Here is a 19420-nt window from a genome sequence, read left to right on the forward strand (position 1 = left end):
CCACTTGTCACAGAGACCCTCCTCTAGGACAAACTGATCTCTCCAGCACTAGGGCTTGAATCTAAGCTGGCAAGATGCTTTCCTGCATCAAGATTAAATGGTTTGGGAAATCAGAGAGAAGAAACAGCTCCATGCTGCTGACAGCAGGGAGTGCAGCAAAAATGTTTTCTGTACCCTAGGAATGCAAAGTCACCACCCTGACACATTGAATTATCAACTCTGGACTAAGAAGCAAGATGTTAGAGTTCACATTTCTTCACTCGATGCTGGAAACCATCACCAAAGAGAATCAGAAGCAGCATGGAACCAGTGGGTAAAAAGGTGAGTTCTAGACCCAGATGGCCCCGGCCCTCCATCCTGGCTCTCTCCTATCAGCACCTACCTCACCCAGGGGCCCTCTTTATCTCCTTCCTTGGTTTTCTTTTTTCAAATGACATTTATCACCACGTGACACAGTATAAATGGACTTCCATCTTTGTTTCCTGTCTGTGTCTCCCTAGACTACGAGATGTAAGGGCTGGGGCTTAATTTTGTTCACTGCTGCATCTCTAAGCACTTAGAACAGAGTCTGACATAGTAGGGTCTTGTTAAATGTTTGTTCAAAGTTATTGGTTTAAATTATTTCAACTCTCTTTAAGTTCCTTATCAAACCAGGGATACATACAATGCACATTTAACCATAAAAATATAAGTAAAGGGCAAGAAGTAGGCATTCAATAAATAATGGGTTCTCCTTGTATATCTTTTGCATAACATTCCTCAACAGAGGATAAAATTAATCAACTCAGGATAAAAGCTCCCCTTCAAGGGATAATGACTTTTTGAGCTGGCAACTAACTTGCTCAGTACACCCTCAAACCTAGAGACCATTTTTAAAGCTGTGAACATGAGAGTAAAAGTGTATCACAGTAGGAATATGGGCAGAGAAAATCTCAAGGAAATGGTTTATGAATAATGCCAGTGAGCTGTGACTGAGGAGAACAGGGTGAGTGGAGACCTGCCAGGTCACATCACTAACAGGGACCAGCAAACCAAACATGAATAATCTCCAGTTAAAGGCTTTCCAAAATTCCTGCCACACCTCCATGGAATGTGACTGCTGGTGAATTAGGCATTCACTGGATAAAAGGGAAGCTGCCCCTACAGTCTGTTGTGGTGAGCAGAGGCAATTAACAGAGAGCAAGTGCTTTATATCCACCACCTCATTTAATTCTGAAAATAATTTTTAGGAGGGTGGTATTTTTATCCCCATAAAACAAATTAGAAACCTGTGGTTCAGTGGGAAAGGGCTTCGGAGGTTTCACCTCTTGTAAGTGGTGGCTTTCCTGGAATCTCATCTTTCTTTAGCCTGTACTGAACTGATAACTACAATACATGGAGGGGTACCTCTCCAACACTGGAATATTCCATTGCACATTCAAGCTGCCCCTACTCCAATGCCCCCAGGAAGTGAATATATTAAGAAATTAGACATTACTAGATAACAAATGCTAGCTAATAAAGTGAAGTGAAAGTGGCTCAGTTGTGTCCAACTCTTTGTGACCCCCACAGACTGTATAGTCCATGGAATTCTCTAGGCCAGAATACTGGAGTGGGTAGCCTTTGCCTTCTCCAGCGGATCTTCCCAAGCCAGGGATCGAACCCAGGTCCCCTGCATTGCAGGTGGATTCTTCACCAGCTGAGCAAAAAGGGAAGAACTTCAGCCAATTCACTGAAGTCTGGAGTAGTCAATCAACATATGCGGATCTCTAACACTCCTGTTGGCTCCAGGCTAAGCCCCCAAAGTTTTAAATATCTTATTCTTGTTTCAGTTTAAGATAGGAATCAGCCAGACATGTCAAAGACACCTTGTGAAGGTATCACTTACTTATTCTCCTTCCTTACAATTCAGGAACTAAGGTTTAGGGAAGTATAATAACTTGCCTAGAGTCACATGGCTGGGAAGAGGCAGAGTCCAGGTTGGCACCAGGTTTAACTATAAATCAGGTGTTTGTTTTTTTTTTTAAACTTCACCATGTTGTTTATTATTTGCCAGGGGGGTGTGTGTCAGTAAATAGCCTTAATATCTGGAATCTGGGAGCGTTGGTTCTGAGACTGTCTGACCTCAGACCCTCTCTCCACTCTGCTCTATTCTGTACAGTGGGCAGGCTGAGTTCCCTGGTATCCTGAGTCAGCTGGCTTCCTGCTTGGTTTAGCACATGCAAGGTGCTGGTGGGAGATGAGAAGGAGAGGGAGGGAGAGGCTGAGTGTTTTCCCTCTCCCCTGCTGGGGTGGGCTGTCCAGCAGTGGTTCACCTCCATCTGACCCAAGCATCCACAGCACAGACCCACAGGTTCCAGCTTCCGTCAGGTGACCCTCGCCTCGGACTCAGGCACACCACCTCTGCTCTTGCTAATCTCTGGATTATCTTTGCTCCTCTGTCAGCTGGATAACCATTTACTGAATTGTTTTCCCTCCTGTAAACATATGAAGTGGTTCCTGTCATCCTGGTTAGATCCTGACTGATATATGGATCAAACTGCTGGCCGGAGGGGATGGGGACCGGTGGCCTGTGGCCCTGCACTGAGAAAGCCTAAGTGATGGCTGGGCTCCGTGTCTTACTTGTTAGCCACAATCTTCTGTCTGACTAGAAAAGCAATGCTCTGGAAAAGGAACATGCTTTTTTTAACCTGAGGCTCATAGCAGTGAGACTGGAGTGAAATGAACACAGTTGGTATCCCAACTCCAGGGCCTTACAGCAAGAAACATTCATAATCAATCTTTAGCTACAGCAGTGTTTCCCAAACTGTGGTGAGAAGTAGTTGATGCCTGGAATGTTAATAGGTAGTTTGTGGGGAAAAGCATTTGAAAAATGTTAACAAAGTTAATCAGGTTTCTTTATAACAGGACTGTAGTAAGGTACATTGTAAATATTTTTTTTTTTAAAGTATTACAGTATGCAACATGCAACAGTCACAAATCTTATGTGCTTAGGAAACATATCAATATCTTGTGGATCTAACATTTCAAGGATCATTGTTCTAGAAATGCTGGTTTATGGTATTAGCGCTAAACCCCACGGTAAAGAGTCTGCTTGCAATGCGGGAGACCTCGGTTTGATCCCTGGGTCGGGAAGATCCCCGGGTCGGGAAGATCCCCTAGAGAAGGAAATAGCAACCCACTCCAGTATTCTTGCCTGGAAAATCCCATGGAAGGAGGAGTCTGGCAGGCTCTTTGTGACCATGGGGTCATAAAAGTCGGACATGACCGAAAGACTTCGCTTAGGTCTTTCATGGACTGGAGCTCATGCTTTCTTCACTTCGTCCTCAGCCATACTCCTTCCTGTCTATGCTCCAGACACACAACTGCTCACAGTACCTGACCATGCCATGTAGTTTCAATGTCCCTCACCTCTGCAAGGGCTACTTTCTGCCCTTGCTCCTGGGGTACTGCTACTGCTTCTGCATGGCACCATCCCAGGGCATTCTTCCCCGGTGAGCTTTCCCTCGGTGTCCAGAAAGAAGTGACTGCCAGTGCCTTTGGATGTCCACCACCTTGTACAACATTTCACTATTGCAGTTACCAAACTTAGTGCAACTCTCTGTTTACCTTCTCTCTGCCCTGCATGGCTCTTAAGAACAGGACTGAATCTTTCTTGTCAGTGTGTGCAAGCCAGTGCCCTAGGCTGGGTGGTCACCAGGTCAGGTTTGTCGAGGGGAACAAGTATACTAAGATTTTAGGCCTTGTATTCACTTCCTGCTAAGGTTTGATTATACTCGACTTAAAAACATGTTAAGTCAAAGTTCCATTGTTATGATGATCCATGATAAATTAACCCTATATTAATGTAGCTTTTATTATGATGAAAATAAGTGATTTTCTTAAAACAACAACAACGAAACCCTAGTATCAACTGAAAAATGACTAATATTAAGAATATTTAGCACCTGGATTAACACTGCTACCAGAAAGCTCGCCACTAGGTGTCAGCCAAGGAAAAGGGGAGGAAGGACCGCACTTCAGAAATGGTTTACTTTTTCATCCAATTATCACTGTCAATATCAACTATTCAAACAATAAAATATTAGGCCATTAGAATTATCTATTAATGGGATGTTTTTAAGAATATATCTAAAATTTTGAAATTTCCCCTTTGCAATTCATAAATAGTTCATAAATGGTGTTAGTTTAACCTGTATTTTTCAAGAAACATTTGCATAGATTGGAGACGCTGACTCCTAAGAGGACACCAGATCACTATTCTTCTGAAATGGCCTCAAATTGTACATAACACAGATCATATGCTAATCATCACTGGGGCGAGCGGTCAGAGGAAAGAGCATGGTTGTGAGAATCAGACAGATGGAAAGTCCGAATCCTGGCTCTGCCACTTCTTAAAAAAAGTGACACAACTTTTCCTAGCCTCAATTTCTCATCAACAAAATGGGGCCACGTGACTTCTTCCATATGAGGACTGTAAAAATCAAACAAGGGAATATATATATAAAGAGTGTGGCATAAAATAAATCCTTTGTATTATTTTCTTTTTCTTAAGACTTTGAGTCTTAATGACTTATTTAACAAAACTGTGTGTCAACTCCCAAACTGCTAAGGACACTGTAACTAGGTACTGTTGTCATTTCTTTCCGTCCACAGAGAATTATTAGGCACTGTCTATGTACTAGGCTCTGTGCCAGGGATACATGGCTGCCCACGACATACTACCGAAGCTTCCATTTCTTGGTGAAAGGACAGCATAAGGTTGAATGTGACTGTCTATTTCTGAGAATATACCCATTCCCCACAGAAAATCAGTGTGGATGCATGTCTGAGGGATTGAGGGTGGGGGTGGGGCAAGGATATCTACAATTTCATCCTCTAAGCATCATTATGTGCCACCCCCCTCAACAAACCCACCATTACTCCACCTTACATTACTGAACCTCCACTGTGTGCTGGGGGTACAAGAAGGAGTAAGACAAAATCTTCTTTTCAAGAAGCTCACAGTCTGGCTAGGTACATGAAGTCTGCACTGTTTCAGGCTCTAAATTGTCAAATGTTATCTCTGCTTGAAAATGGATCAGTCTCTTTTTCAGAGTCTCACTGAAAAAGTAAATGACCCTAAAGTGAGATGATCTGACTTAAGACATTGGTGACAGTAACCATGCCTCTTTGCCACTGCTTCTGCAAAGACACAGTATTTCAACACTGCCACCGTGGATTCAGCTTACTTGCTGAATTAATATGCTGCCTGGTGCATTTTCTTAGCTAGAACTGAATATTTACTGGGTGTGGTGATTTTCACAGAGGGTGAGCCCCTCCAGATCCTAATGGCCTGGCGTTGGCTAGCACGCGGATGCTGCGTAGAGTCTTTGTCTCACATTCACACGTTCATGGTGTGGTGTTTGTGTCAGGTTCTTCCTCTCATGCTCTAAGATGAAGCTGTGGATAATTTTTTTTTTAAAACTAAGCATCTATATTGTGCAACACTGAAACATTTACCACCAGTCTTTCTAATGCATACTATGGGGAAAATGGTATAATTCATTCATTTGTTCAGTCATTCATTCAACAAACATTTAATGAGCACCTACTAAATATTAGACTATGTTTAGGACACCAAGGATTACCAAACGTGGTCCCATCCAGCAGGAACAAAGTAAGAAAGGAGCCAGGATTATTAAATGAGATCAAGTGAAAGCCTGGAATTCCTCCTGGATAGTCTAAGATACACTAGCTGTGTTTTATTTTTCAAGTATTTTAGAACATATGGGGATTTCATTTTGATCATATTCAGTGATGCTCTTTGAAATCATACAAGTAAAGCTTGATCATTGTGTTTAAGAGGATTTCCTGCCAGTTCTCATCTTCTCTCACTTAAGGACTGACTTTTCACTTGAGCAGTCTACTTCTAGAACAACGACTCTTAGTTCAGTGAGTATTCACTGTGGTGTGACTCAAGGTGCCAGGACTCCCAAAGTCTCTTCCTGAGCAACAACCATGTCTCTGGGAGGTGGACAGTGGATATGTGGTGCCAATATCAAACAAGGGTCATCTCCCCCCAACAGGCAAACATTGTTTTGATGAAATAGGTAAAAAGATTCTTAGTTCTATTTTCTCTTATGCCTGTTAGAAAGTAATGCATTTTGGAATTTTAAATCCTTGGTACTACCACTCCTACTTGTCTGGAAGTGCAGTAACATGAATAAATAAATATTAAATAAATACAAATGAAGGAAACAAATGTGATTTCTTACAAATCCTTTATGCCATTATTTGAGATAAAAACTGAACTTTTATGGTTACTTCAAAAGACAGAAATAAATGGGCCAGAATCTTGGGTTTTGCCTGGTTTCAGATAGCCTGACACCTACTGAATAAGTATGGCCATTAGTGTTCTAGAACGGGACAGTCTCATTTCCTCCTCTTCCTTCTTTACCTTCTTGTTATCCAGAAAAGGTCATTCTCAGTTAAAATCCACTATTAGCAAAAAGCTACATTATCACTATTTTTCTCAATAGTCTTACAGAGTAGGTATTATCTCCATACTGTTTATACTGTTCATGGGGTTCTCAAGGCAAGAATACTGAAGTGGTTTGCCATTCCCTTCTCCAGTGGACCACATTCCGTCAGACCTCTCCACCATGACCCGTCCGTCTTGGGTGGCCCCACACGGCATGGCTTAGTTTCACTGAGTTAGATAAGGCTGTGGTCCGTGTGATCAGATTGGCTAGTTTTCTGTGATTATCTCCATTTTAAAGATGAGACAACTGAGACTCAGGTCATCTTCTGGCAGATGCCACAGCCAGGATTAAAACCTAGGTGACTCTAACGACCATAGCTTTCCATCATACTCAGGAGCCTCCTGAGCCACTTGGAGCCACAGAGCTACAGGGCTGGTCCTGGAGCCCTGGTGTTGGAAGCCTCTCCCCTTTTCCTACTGCATTCCCAGGACATGATCTGGACTTTGGATAAACACAAAAACGATAAAAACATAACCACTTACCAGTCCCTCCCTAGGCCACCACAGACTCCTGTGTCAATGCATCTATTTAGCTCAGGCCTATAGACTTTGGCTATAATTCCCTACCTACTTACCTGGAACAAACTGGAAAATAAGAAAATCTTTTACCAACTTTTCCTATAGAACATTCATAGGTACCCATCCATACTTCACAGACAAATGTAACATTAGCATGGCCTGTATGTGGGAAACAGTTTGGTGGCTCCTAAAAAAGGTAAACATAAAATTACTATATTACCTAACAATTCCACTCCTAAGTATACTTCCTGAAAAACTGAAAACAAGCACTCAAACAAATACTTGTACAGATATATTCATAGTGGCATTATTCTCAATAACCAAACATTAACAGATGAATGGGAACATAAAATGCATGGGTATATATACACATTCAGTGGAATATTATTCAGCCAAAAAGGGATGACGCTCTGACACATGCTACAATGTGGATATGTTAAGTGAAATAAGCCAGACACAGAAGAACAATATATGATTTCATTTATACGAAATACCCGGAATAGGCAAATTCCTAGAGACAGAAAGTAGAAGTCACCAGGCGCTAGTAGGTTGGGGGAACTGAGAGTTATTGCTTAATGAGTTCAGCATTTCTGTTTGGGGTGATGAAAAATTCTGAAAATACATAGTGATAGTGGTTATACAACATTGTGAATGTAATTAATGCCATTGAATTGTAACTTAACAATGGTTGAAATTGGAATTTTTATGTTATTTATGTTTTACCACAATTTAAAAAAAGTAAAAAGCAAAGGCTCTGGAGACAAACATGTGTTTGACTCCCTGCTCTACCATTGCCAAGCTGTATGGAGACTCTCGGAGTCAGCCTTGAGGCACACATACCAGTCCCTTCCATGCTTCATCTCATTTCTCCTTTCCCTTGGTTCCCTTATTTCCTTATCTCATCTCGCTTTAAGGTTCCACAGGCTTTTTTGTTTTCTGTGTGTGTGTGTGTGTGTGTGTGTGTGTGTGTGTGTGTGTGTGTGTGTGTGTGTTAGCATAAAACAGAGGCACAGACAAATTAGTAACATCATTTATGTATGTTCTGGGTACACTCTGCTTGCCTCTGTGGAGGGCAGGGAGCACACACCAGGAAGCATTCTCAATTCTTTCCATTTTGAGTTGCTCCTAGGCTGAGTCAACAGAAATCTGCTTCCTTACCACGTTGTGACAAGTTGGCACCCAGAGTCAGGCTCTTGCAGACTTGTATTTCTCCGAGTCAGAAGACTTTGAAATAAGGCATACCAAAGCTTTATTTACAAAGATGGTTGGTGGAATATTAATGATAATCTCAAAAAACTGGAAACAATCTAAACGTTCAATGTGAGATGGTCACAGAAATTAAGGCAGCTGTGCTTGATAGAATATTCTGCAGCCGTGTAAAAGAGCCTAGGATGTAATGTAAAATGGAGGAGCAATAAAATTTTAACTTAAGATCTGAAAGCAATGTAAACACTTTGCATAATGAAAAACAATAAGAATGTACAAAAGGTAGTTGAGTAGTTGTATTAGTTTTGTGGAACTACAGGGATATTTTAATTTTCCTAGTTTGTAAATTTCTTTCTTTTTTTTCTTTTTAATTTTCTGTTACACTAAATCACATAAGTAGAGTTTGGGTTTTGTTTTGTTTTTTAAACCATGAGATCAATGGTGTTACCCAACCAGGAGACAGATATATATGGTATTTTTCTGACCTGCTCCAACATAACCTCGTCCGTTCATGCTTGAAAGCCAGGTTATCAATCTGCTTTTATCTTAATGTCTCTGTCTTCAAGGTGTTTTAGGTGGATAAATATGACTCAGCAGAATTATGTCCGAAATCAGAGGCTGAAAGGTGGATGATGGTAGCATTCCCATAGCTGAATCTGGAGCCGGGCCTCTTGGGAAGGACTAAGCAGGCAGGACTGGAGGAACTGGCTCCTGCCTACACAGGCAGTGCTGCTTCTTTGCGCCACTGATGTTGACTGTCGGTTTACCGTCCCCACTTCAGCCATCGTGCCCTGTGGGTAGGGGCTGAGCTCCATTCATCCTGGGGAGGCCCAGCTAGCACGCTGGCCCAGAGAGAGCCACATGAGCCTGTTGAATAAACAACTCTCACTGTGCTCCATCTATACTGGCCTTGGCACTGCTACCGGCATGGAACCGAACGCATCTTAAAGTTCCAATCCCCACCAGTTCTGCTGTTTGATATCACATTTACCAGGGACCTGCAATGGATCAAACATGGGAAAAGCACCTTCATACACATTGCCTTAAGATGACTCCACAGAGCCATGAGCTAGGAACTAAGAAACTATGGCCAGAAAAAAGGATGCAATTAAAGCACACAATTCTATTTTTGAAAGTTCTTTAAAACTGAGGCCACTGTGCTAAGAAATGTCTTCCAAAGAGAGGGTGGTGGTGTAGTCTTATTCCGATTTCATGATGATATAATTTTAAACAAAGGAGTGAGGTAAAGTAAGATTCTTTTTAAAATTCATTCGTTTTCCTGAGGAGGGAGAAAGGGGACTCGAGGCAAATTCAAGACCCACACTGCTATACACATATTCCAAAAGTTGCAATCTTCTACCCAGCAGAGAAAGGATCCTTGGCCTAGCAATTAAAATCATTTGTCTTTTATCCCCTTCTTGCCAAAAAGGACCCCAGCCCTAACTAGTTAATCCCTAACACACACTGCTACTCCCAGAGTTGCCTGGCAACTGCTAGGAGGCGTGTCAGAGAGCAAGAAAGGCCTAAATAAATGAGCTGAAGCCTGGGCTGCCGCTTGACACGGATAAAGGAGGTTTTTCCAAATGGAGCTGCCTGGCTGCTTGTGGTTCTGTCATTAAAGTGGAGAAGAACAAGTTGGCTTGCCCGATATTGTTAAATACCTTGGGCTTTGCACCTGATATTCTCTGAGTGATGGAAAAATGGCTCACATGCCCTTGTGATTCACCGACTCTCTCCCCTCTGCCTGGCAGCACCAACCTCCAAAGCCTCAAGCCAGGGAAGAAGCAATGTGCATGCACTGAACAGAGGTCAAGGGCCAACCCCGGCCCCACACACTTCTCTGTTCTTTCATTTCTTTCACCCATCCTTCTGACCACTGTTCCAAAACACAAGCATTGATGCCTCTGCTATGCCACGACCTATGCCCCGTGATGGAAATGCAGAGAAAGAGTTGTTAATGTGGAACACGAGGAAATCAGAACAAAGGCAAGAGAGAGGGTCGGGTGGAAGAAACCTGGGTTTTCGAGTCAGGCCGATTTGAGTCTGACCCCAGGCTCATAACTGCCAGGAAGTAACGGACAACTGCTGCCCCTCTCCCATCTGTGATGTGGGCAGCGAGGGGTAGTCGTGGGGAATTACTATGACCACAGATGCAAAGCAACTCAGGGATGAAGCCTGTTGGAAGCTGTCGAGCAGGTAGAAGACTCGGCTATAGCTGGATACCCTGGGGTCTCACTTTCTGATCCTCGGGAGGAATAAGTCACCTGGCCCTAAAGAGAGACCTCACTGGGGATCCCACAGGGGCCCTCTGGCCCTGAGATGGGCACATGGCAGAAGGCACAGATGGAGGGGGCAGCCTGGCACCTGGCTGGGCCTCAGCAAGGAGGCTGCCTTCCTCTTCCCTTCCAGGCAGGGGAAAGAAAATGAAGCTTGAGACTCCCCAGCCAGCTGCATTTTGAATTTTTTTTTTTTCAGTAGGAGAGAAAGAAAAAAGGCCAAGGAGTTGAAAATCTCAAGCAAGCTCTGGGCCGTGGAGGAACTGCTGCCCATCTCTGCCTCTTGGGCTGGGCTGGGCCCCTCCAGAGGGGCCCCACTGGAGCCGAGCAGAAAAGCACACCAAGCCTGTGATGTTGCATCTTTTAAAAAACCCAAGCCCTGTGACTTGGCAGTGACCTGAGTCCCATGGCCACAGCTGCTGGCCCAGGTGGGAAGCTCCTACACTGTATCCTCCGTGCCTCACACGCTCCTGCAGGCCATCTCTGTCCTCAGCCTTAGGCCGTTTCCCACTCGACCTGCCCCAGAGTCTCCCTTCCAGGCTACCAACCACTTCTGGCCACCAGCCTTCTCCTCCAATTTATGAACTGAAGGCCTTAAATGCACTCGGGTACCTTCAACTCAATAAAACCAAGTTGAGGATGCCGCCTAGGGAAATAATTCACACCATGGGATGAAGATTTATATAGAGATATTCACCACAGTGTGGTTTAAGATGGTGAAAGTTACCAGCAAGCAAATGAACCAGCGATGGGATAATGTGGTGGGCCTCTGCACTGGTTTCAGATGGCAAGGACCTGATAAAAATCTCTGTGAGTGGGGCCCAGACATTTACCTTTTTAAGAGCCCCACAGGCAATTCTGATCTACAGCCAGAGATGAGACCCCCTGGAGTCACCTGATGAGAGATGTGCAGCCAATTTTTAAAGAGTTTTTATATGATATGGAAAAAGTGCTTACTACACTCTAAAAGGCGAAACTAAATAACAGGGAACTAGATTGCTTTGCCAGGAATGTCTCAACTCTCTAAAAGTAAAAAATCAAAACCTCAAAGTAAAAACAAAAACAACCCCAATCTTCCAACTTATCCCTCCCCCTCTTATATACAGAATAGACAACTGATAAGGACCTACTGCATAGTACAGGGAACTCAATTCAATACTCTGTAATGACCTATATAGAGAAGAATCTAAAGAGACTGGATATACATATATGTATAACTGATTCACTCTGCTGTACAGCAGAAACTAACACATTATAAATCAGTTATTCCTCAATACATTTTTTTTAAAGATGAGGAAAACCCAAAACAGAAAAAAAAAAAAAAAGTGAAACAAAAAACCAGAAAAACAAAAAAAAAAAGAAAAGAAAAAAAGAAAAGCCCAAAATAAACATACAAACTCCAAAACCTAGAACCTTGGTGGAAACATGCTAACATATTATCTCAGCTCCAGATGAAAGGATTATGGGTATTTTCTCATTTCTATTCCCATTACTTTAAACCTTTCTCAAAAAAGAAAAACCAACAAAAAACCAAGAGCAGTTTTGTTTTGTTTTTTTAAATAATCAGAGAAACACAGAAAAGACAAGTGGCCCCATGAAGGACACCCCCTCCTCAGCACTGTGCTGCTTGCCGCCCAAGCGGGCTCGTCCAGGCACTGTTCTCCACGCCTCCCATACGGCCTGACTCTAAAACCCCTGACCCCTTCTTGAGCTCACATGCATTTTGCAGTCATTATTTTAATTAATCTCACAAACAATCTGGTATTGGAAGTGTTGTTATTCCTTTTTTTTTTTTTAGATGAGGGGAATTGGCTAGAATTAAATCTACGGTTTAAAAACCATCTAGATAACATGATGAGGCTTGGTCAGAAACTTTCAGGCCTTTGGCTTCTCTCTTGGCCTTACAAAAAAGAGCTATTCTGGTGCACATAAATCAGACCAATAGCATGACAAGTCTGCCTTATTTCATTGATTTATAAGATGCAAATTTCTTCACATGTTAACATCTCTGAAATCTGGATGTCTTACAATTGATGGCATCCTTCAATTATAATTGGCAGCACCCTTTCTTAACGATACGTGAAACAGTGGTACACCTTACGATGGAATGACACGTAAAATTCAATGAAAGGTACCATGTTTATAATCAATGCTATTTTTAATGACTTCATAATATTCTATCACATGGATATACTTTACTTAACCAGTTATTTATCATTATGGACACTTAGTCTATTCCACATTTTGACCATTATAATCTGTTACTCAGGACACTTTCACATCAAGCTGTCCCTGTTTCTACTATGGCCATCATCATCCTCTCCCAGATCCATATCTTAGGAGACATTTTGATATTTCTTGCCCCTCATCTCTCATATCTTATCTATTTCTAGACTCATCTGGTCATTTCTTCTTCATAGTACCTTTTCCTGGTGTAGCCACTGAAGGGCTATCTTCTGAGTTCTCCAGCAGTCCCCTGGTCTCTGCTTCTGGTCTCCTTTTCAGTCCTGTCCTGCATTACTAGTCAAACATGACTTCAGTCACATCATGTCTCTGCTCACACCCCCAGTCTAGGATCTAAGGCTCTGTCAAATTTGGCTCTAGCCTCTCCTGCAGCCAGCCCTCTCTCTCTACCCAAACCCATGACCCCAGACAAAGAGGCTATGAGGGGTCCTGTCTCCAAGTCTTCACTCACTCAGATAATTCCATGCCCACCACAGGAAGAGTTGCTGCTATCCTTCTTTTTCCAAGTTTTACCTTTCCTCTGAACTGTATTATGGCTCACTTGTTCCTTATAACCATCTGAAAATGTAGACTAAGTCTTCTTTTTCTCATTTCACAGTAAAGAAACTGCAGTATAGGGAGATTAAGTGCCCTACTCAAGGTTGTACAGCCTAGAAGTACAGAGCCAGGCTGTAAACTCTTGGACTTCCATCTTTAAACCTGAGGCCTTCAAGGATGTACAGCAGGATGTTTTACTCGCTCAGTCGTGTCTGAATCTTTGTGACCCCATGGACTATAGCCTGCCAGGCTCCTCTGTACTTGGAATTCTCCAGGCAAGAATACTGGAGTGGGTTGCCATTTCCTTCTCCAGGGGAGTTTCCCAACCCAGGGATTGAACCCAGGTCTCCTGCATTGCAGGAGATGCTTTACCATCTGAGAGACGTAAGTACAAATACAACCATAAACTCCTCTGGAGGAGCAATTTGTGCCCAGATTATATACCCAGCAATATGTACCAGAATCAACAGTCTCTGGACTCTAGACGTATTCATGACAACAATGACATCTTTGTAAGACTGTAAATACTTCATGTCAATATCAGTCCCAGGAGCCTAAGATAAGGACAGGCCAGTTGTCCCATTCTTACTTTAAAGATGGGAAGAAAACAGAACTTTCCTTGAATTCTATCAGCTTTCAAAACAGCACTGAACCTGACTGGTTTGGCTGGGCCCAAGGTCAGGACAAAGAATCCAAGCCACCTGTCTTGGAGACAGCAGGACATGAGAAACTTGCTTTAAGCTGAAGGGCTTTTCAGGACCTAAGGGAAGTATCTCTTAAGAAGCAAAGGCAGTGCATTCCTTCTGTCCAGTGACACAGCCGAGCAAGTCGGGCCCTAGTGCTGGATGGAAGACGAGAACAAGGTGGCTCGAGGCTGCTGTTCCATGGGCACCCACTGCCCCAACCACTTCACAGAGTGTGCACCCTGGCTAAAGGGTGCTTGCTATCACTCTGTGCTTCACTTACACACATGATGGATTCATAACAGTCAAAAAGTCCTTATCCAGGTATAACTGTGGCTTATGAGGATCATGGTCAAGGTTCACCGTCAGAGTTTGCACATGAAATGCACTGTCTGATACCTACTCATCTTTTGTCATTTAATCTAACAAAATGTCTGTCTAGGTCCCTCAGAACCACTCTGACTAGGTTGGGTGTGGTTGCCATCTCCTCCTGCTCAGGATGGAGTCCCATGTCCTGAGAGGAAAGGGCTATCAGCAAGGTCCCCTCCAGCATCCTTTCCTATGCAGTGAGGCAGGCCCCTGGGCCAATTTCTCCATTCTCCTTGGCCGAGAGGCTATGAATAATCAAGCATCTGATGAAAGCTTCTCACTGAAGTTGGGAGAGCTGATAGTTTCTTTGGTTTTAGGGTTGACCTGGTGTCTTCCATCCTCACAATAACTAATCACCTCACGGATGAGGCAACAGAGAGAGGCTCTGAAACGCTGATGGGCTCTGGAGGCAGATGACATCATTCCCCAGTCCTCAGCACACTTAGTAGTCAGTATACCAAGACCACTCTGGGAACCTCTAAGAAGTGAGCCTCTGGATACTCTGCTCTCTCAAGTGTGGAGAAGAGGTTCCTTTGCAAGAAAAGGGCAGTGAGGCACAGAGGGAAGCATGGGCTTTTGGACAACCTACCTGGCTCTTCCACTGGTTAGCAAGTCATTGTTTCTGTGAGCCTCACTTTCCCCATTTGTCAAGTGAAGATGATCACTGCTACCCCACAGGCTTACCAGGACTTCTCAGTTAGAGCAGATGTGTACACTGCTAAGCACTGTGACCCGCAGAGGGTGCTGCTGTCCAGGGAAGGGAGGGGTCCTAACATCCACAGGAGCAGACTCCTCCACTCGGGGCAGCGCAGCTTCCTTGTGCTAAGAGGTAGCATGAGGGGAGCACTCTTTTCCGTCTCCACCAAACACACACACACAACCTCCTTTGGTGAATTCAACAGCAAGATGACTAGCAAGTTTCTTGTGGCCCTGACCAAACATGGACTTGTGACATGCCAAGAAGCTACTCACCGGCTCGATTTTCAGAGCGTTTCTGTAGCTGCCGAAGAAAGCGGCCTGGGCCTTGAGGAAGGCTCTGGCCACACCATCGCCAGTTGTCGTGGACACCTTCTTCAGCCGGCTCTTCAAGGAAGAGATCTGATGACAGAAAAGAGATACAGGCTGAGGGCAGGGTGGGAGGACGATGGCTATCCCTCACACGCACAGAGCTTTAGAAAACCCTGGGGAGGGGGTGGATCTGACACCTCGGCTGCTGGGAGAGCATACACACATTCAGGATTAGGGCAGGTTTTTGAAATGTAAATAAATGTTGCTCTTATTAGTGCATATCTAAGAAAAACAAAAACAAAATCACTTTCTAAGCAGTTTTAATGTGTCAGGTAATTGCTTTCACATAAATTTCTGTACTTAATTCTTTCAACAATCCTATAGAAAAGGGATTCTGTTCCTATCTTACAAGGGTATTAACAGTCTCAGAGAGATTAGATTACATGCCTAGTAACAAACCAAAGAAGTGGTCAAGTTGGAATTATGAATTGAAATCTTATAATCTGAGGCCAAACTATACAAATTTTTTTAGTTCCAATTCTATTTCCTCTTTAGATTACTTACAAATATTAGAAATAAATGGTTTATTTATAACACATAATACAGTATATATTATTATATACCTCATACCCCAAATATTTATCAAATGTATTATAAATTATATTTCCCTGCAATGCAGGAGACCCCAGTTCTATTCCTGGGTCAGGAAGATCCCCTGGAGAAGGACAGGCTACACATTCCAGTAGTATTCAAGAAGTATTCTTGGGCTTCCTGGTGGCTCAGTCGGTAAAGAATCTGTCTGCAATGTGGTACACCTGGGTTCGATCCCTGGGCTGGGAAGATTCCTTTGAGGAGGGTACTACAACCCACTCCATAAAGATGTGTGCTTAGTTGCTCAGTTGTGTCTGACTCTTTGCAACCCTATGGACTACAGCCCACCGGCCTCCTTTGCCCATGGGAGTTCTGCAGGCAAGAATACTGGAGTGAGTTGCCATTCCCTCCTCTAGGGGATCTTCTTAACCTAGGGGTCAAATCCACGTCTCCCACATCGCAGGTGGATTCTTTACCAACCGAGCCACCAAGGAAGCCCCCATAAAGTATATATAATATATATTATTATAAAACTCATACTCTAAAGGAACAGTCATTATATAGATGTACAGAAACACACTTATACATCTTATAGATATGCATGCAACAGATTAACATAAAAAAGACAAAGTCATGGCAATGGAAAAAGAATAAGTCAGGTATAGATTTAGTATATAAACATAAGCCATCAGGTCTTATGTTTTCAAACTGTGGAAAATTCTTAAACAGATGGAAATACCAGACCACATTACCTGCTCCTGAGAAATCTGTATGCAGATCAAGAAGCAACAGAACTGGACATGGAACAATGGGCTGGTTCCAAATTGTGAAAGGAGTACGTCAAGGCTGTACATTGTCATCCTGCTTATTTAACTTATATGCAGAGTACATCATGCAAAATGCCAGGCTGGATGATCACAAGTTGGAATTAAGATTTCCAGGAGAAATATCAATAACCCCAGATATGCAGATGACATCACCTTTATGGCAGAAAGCAAAGAGGAACTAAAGAGCCTCTTGATGAAAGTGAAAGAGGAGAGTGAAAAAACTGGATTAAAACTCAACATTCAAAAAACTAAGATCATAGCATTGGCCCATAAATTCATGGCAAATAGATGGGGAAACAATGGAAACAGTGACAGACTTTATTTTTTATGGCTCCAAAATCACTGCAGATGATGACTACAGCCACAAAATTAAAAGATGCTTGCTCCTTGGAAGAAAAATTATGACCATCCTAGACAACATATTAAAAAGGAGAGACATTACTTTACCAACAAAGGTCCATCTAGTCAAAGCTATGGTTTTTCCAGTAATTATGTATGGATGTGAGAGTTGGACCATAAAGAAAGCTGAGCGCCAAAGAATTGATGCTTTTGAATTGTGATGTTGGAGAAGACTCTTGAGAGTCCCTTGGACTGCAAGGAGATCCAACCAGTCAAGCCTAAAGGAAATCAGTCCTCAATATTCATTGGAAGGACTGATGATGAAGCTGAAACTCTAATACTTTGCCACCTGATGTGAAGAACTGACTCATGTGAAAAGACCCTGATGCTAGGAAAGATTGAAGGCAGGAGGAGAAGGGGACGACAGAGGATGAGATGGTTGGATGGCATCCCTGACTCGATGGATATGAGTTTGAGCAAACTCTGGGAGTTGGTGATAGACAGGGAGGTCTGGCGTGCTGCAGTCCATGGGGTTCCAAAGTGTTGGACACAACTGAGTGACCGAACTGAACTGAACATCAGGTCTTACATAATAGCTAGAAGTAGACTTCAAATTTGAGTTGAGCCTCCTAGCCGTCAAAGCAAAAAGGAAAACATGAGAAGCTGTGGAATTCTTTGGGTCAAAACAGTTGTACAAATAAACACAAAATTTACTGAAGATGAGAACTCAAAGAGATTTTTCCTGAATCCTCAATGTAGGAAAGATTGTGTGAGCTGACAGTTGTTACCCTCAAAGTCAGAGACAAGATCAACCCTCCCAGGCTGTTTCCAATAAGCCATTCATCTCAGGATGCCATACTGCACAGCTTCTGGGCACACCACTCACACTGTGTTCCATGTGAAAATTGCCCCTGGAATCAGGCAACTTGGTAGCCTTGAAACAATGGTGATACAATGGTGAGCAAAACCAGACAGCAAAAACTTAAACTTATACTCTTGTGAGGAAAATACCAATACATGTGATATTACTACCATGATGAGCCTGGGCTAGAGCTCACCAAGGAGGTCAAGGAAGCCTTTGTGGAGAGAAACAGGCTTATACTGAGATCTGAAGGATGAGCTGAAGCAGTTAATTCACAAAGAATGGAAGAAACAGTGTACCAAACTTGGGGATCAGCATCTGTAAAGACACTATAGTGCAGAGGAGTTCAGAGACTAGGGAGAACTGTGGCTTCAGTTGAGAGAAGGTGGAGAAGATAGCTTAAAATGAGAAAAATGGAAGGGCTGGGGTTAAGAATTGAATACATTAAGGAATTTTCCCCTGACTTTGAGATAAATGTAAACCTAACAACTGTTTTTAAGTGTACAGGTGATATATCAAGAGCGCAATTTAGGAATCTGTATGGGACTTAGATATAGGACTACCTAACGGCCTGACATTATTGATGGATAAGATCTAGGGTAAAATTTTAAGGTCAAATAGGAAATTAGATGCAGGTGGTCCATGAATTATCAACAAAATTTTTTTTAACATGAATGAGTAATGATTTTTTTTCTGGGTGTAGGCTGTACAGCTATATTCAGGTTCCTAAAGGTGCCTGTGAACATAAAAATATTAAGAATCTGGGATGGATTATACTCACTTTTGAAACATTCCATGGACATTATTTCTTGTCAGAAGCCCCAGGCTTCTGACAAGGGGTTTGTAATAGCTTATTAAGATATATTTTACATATTATAAAATTCATTCATTGAAAATGTATAATTCAGAAGTTTAAGTACAGTGACAATGTTGTACAACTATCATTACTAAATTCTAGAATACTTTCATCACCCCAAAAAAGAGAATCCAGCTTATTGGTAGGCACTCCTTACTCCCCACTCCTCTTGTCCCCTTCTCCCTTACCCCAGTCCTAGATAACCCCCGATCCACATCTCGTCTCCATGAATCTGCCTCTTCTGGACATTCCATATAAATGCAACCGTATACTATGCGGTCCTTCTTGTGACTGGCTTCTTTCACTTAGCAGTGTTGTTGCTGTTGGTCAGTCACTAAGTCGTGTCTGACTCTTTGCTACCCCATGAACTGCAGCATATCAGGCTTCCCTGTCCTTCACTATCTCTCATACTCATTTGCTCAAACTCATGTCCATTGAGTCAGTGATGGCATCCAATCATCTCATCTCGTTGCCCTCCTCTCCTCTTGCCCTCAATCGTTTCTACCATCAGGGTTTTGCCAATGAGTCAGCTCTTTGCAACAGGTGGCCACAGTATTGGAGCTTTAGCATCAGACCGTCCAATGAATTTTCAGGTTTAATT

At 42.8% G+C, this 19420-nt stretch overlaps 1 protein-coding gene across 8 annotated transcripts in view; it reads right to left on the reverse strand.

Annotated features, from left to right (window-relative positions):
- The window catches only part of DENND1A (DENN domain containing 1A), a 531199-nt gene that overhangs the window by 133858 nt on the left and 377921 nt on the right, over positions 1-19420 (reverse strand). For all 8 annotated transcript variants that reach the window (XM_070798129.1, XM_070798130.1, XM_070798128.1 and 5 more), the window contains exon 13: positions 15309-15434. In XM_070798129.1, coding sequence (XP_070654230.1) covers positions 15309-15434 — 126 coding nt within the window. The remainder of the gene's footprint in view (positions 1-15308; positions 15435-19420) is intronic.

This window comes from Bos indicus, chromosome 11 (assembly GCF_029378745.1).
Source record: "Bos indicus isolate NIAB-ARS_2022 breed Sahiwal x Tharparkar chromosome 11, NIAB-ARS_B.indTharparkar_mat_pri_1.0, whole genome shotgun sequence".
NCBI classification, from domain to species: Eukaryota; Metazoa; Chordata; class Mammalia; order Artiodactyla; family Bovidae; genus Bos; species Bos indicus.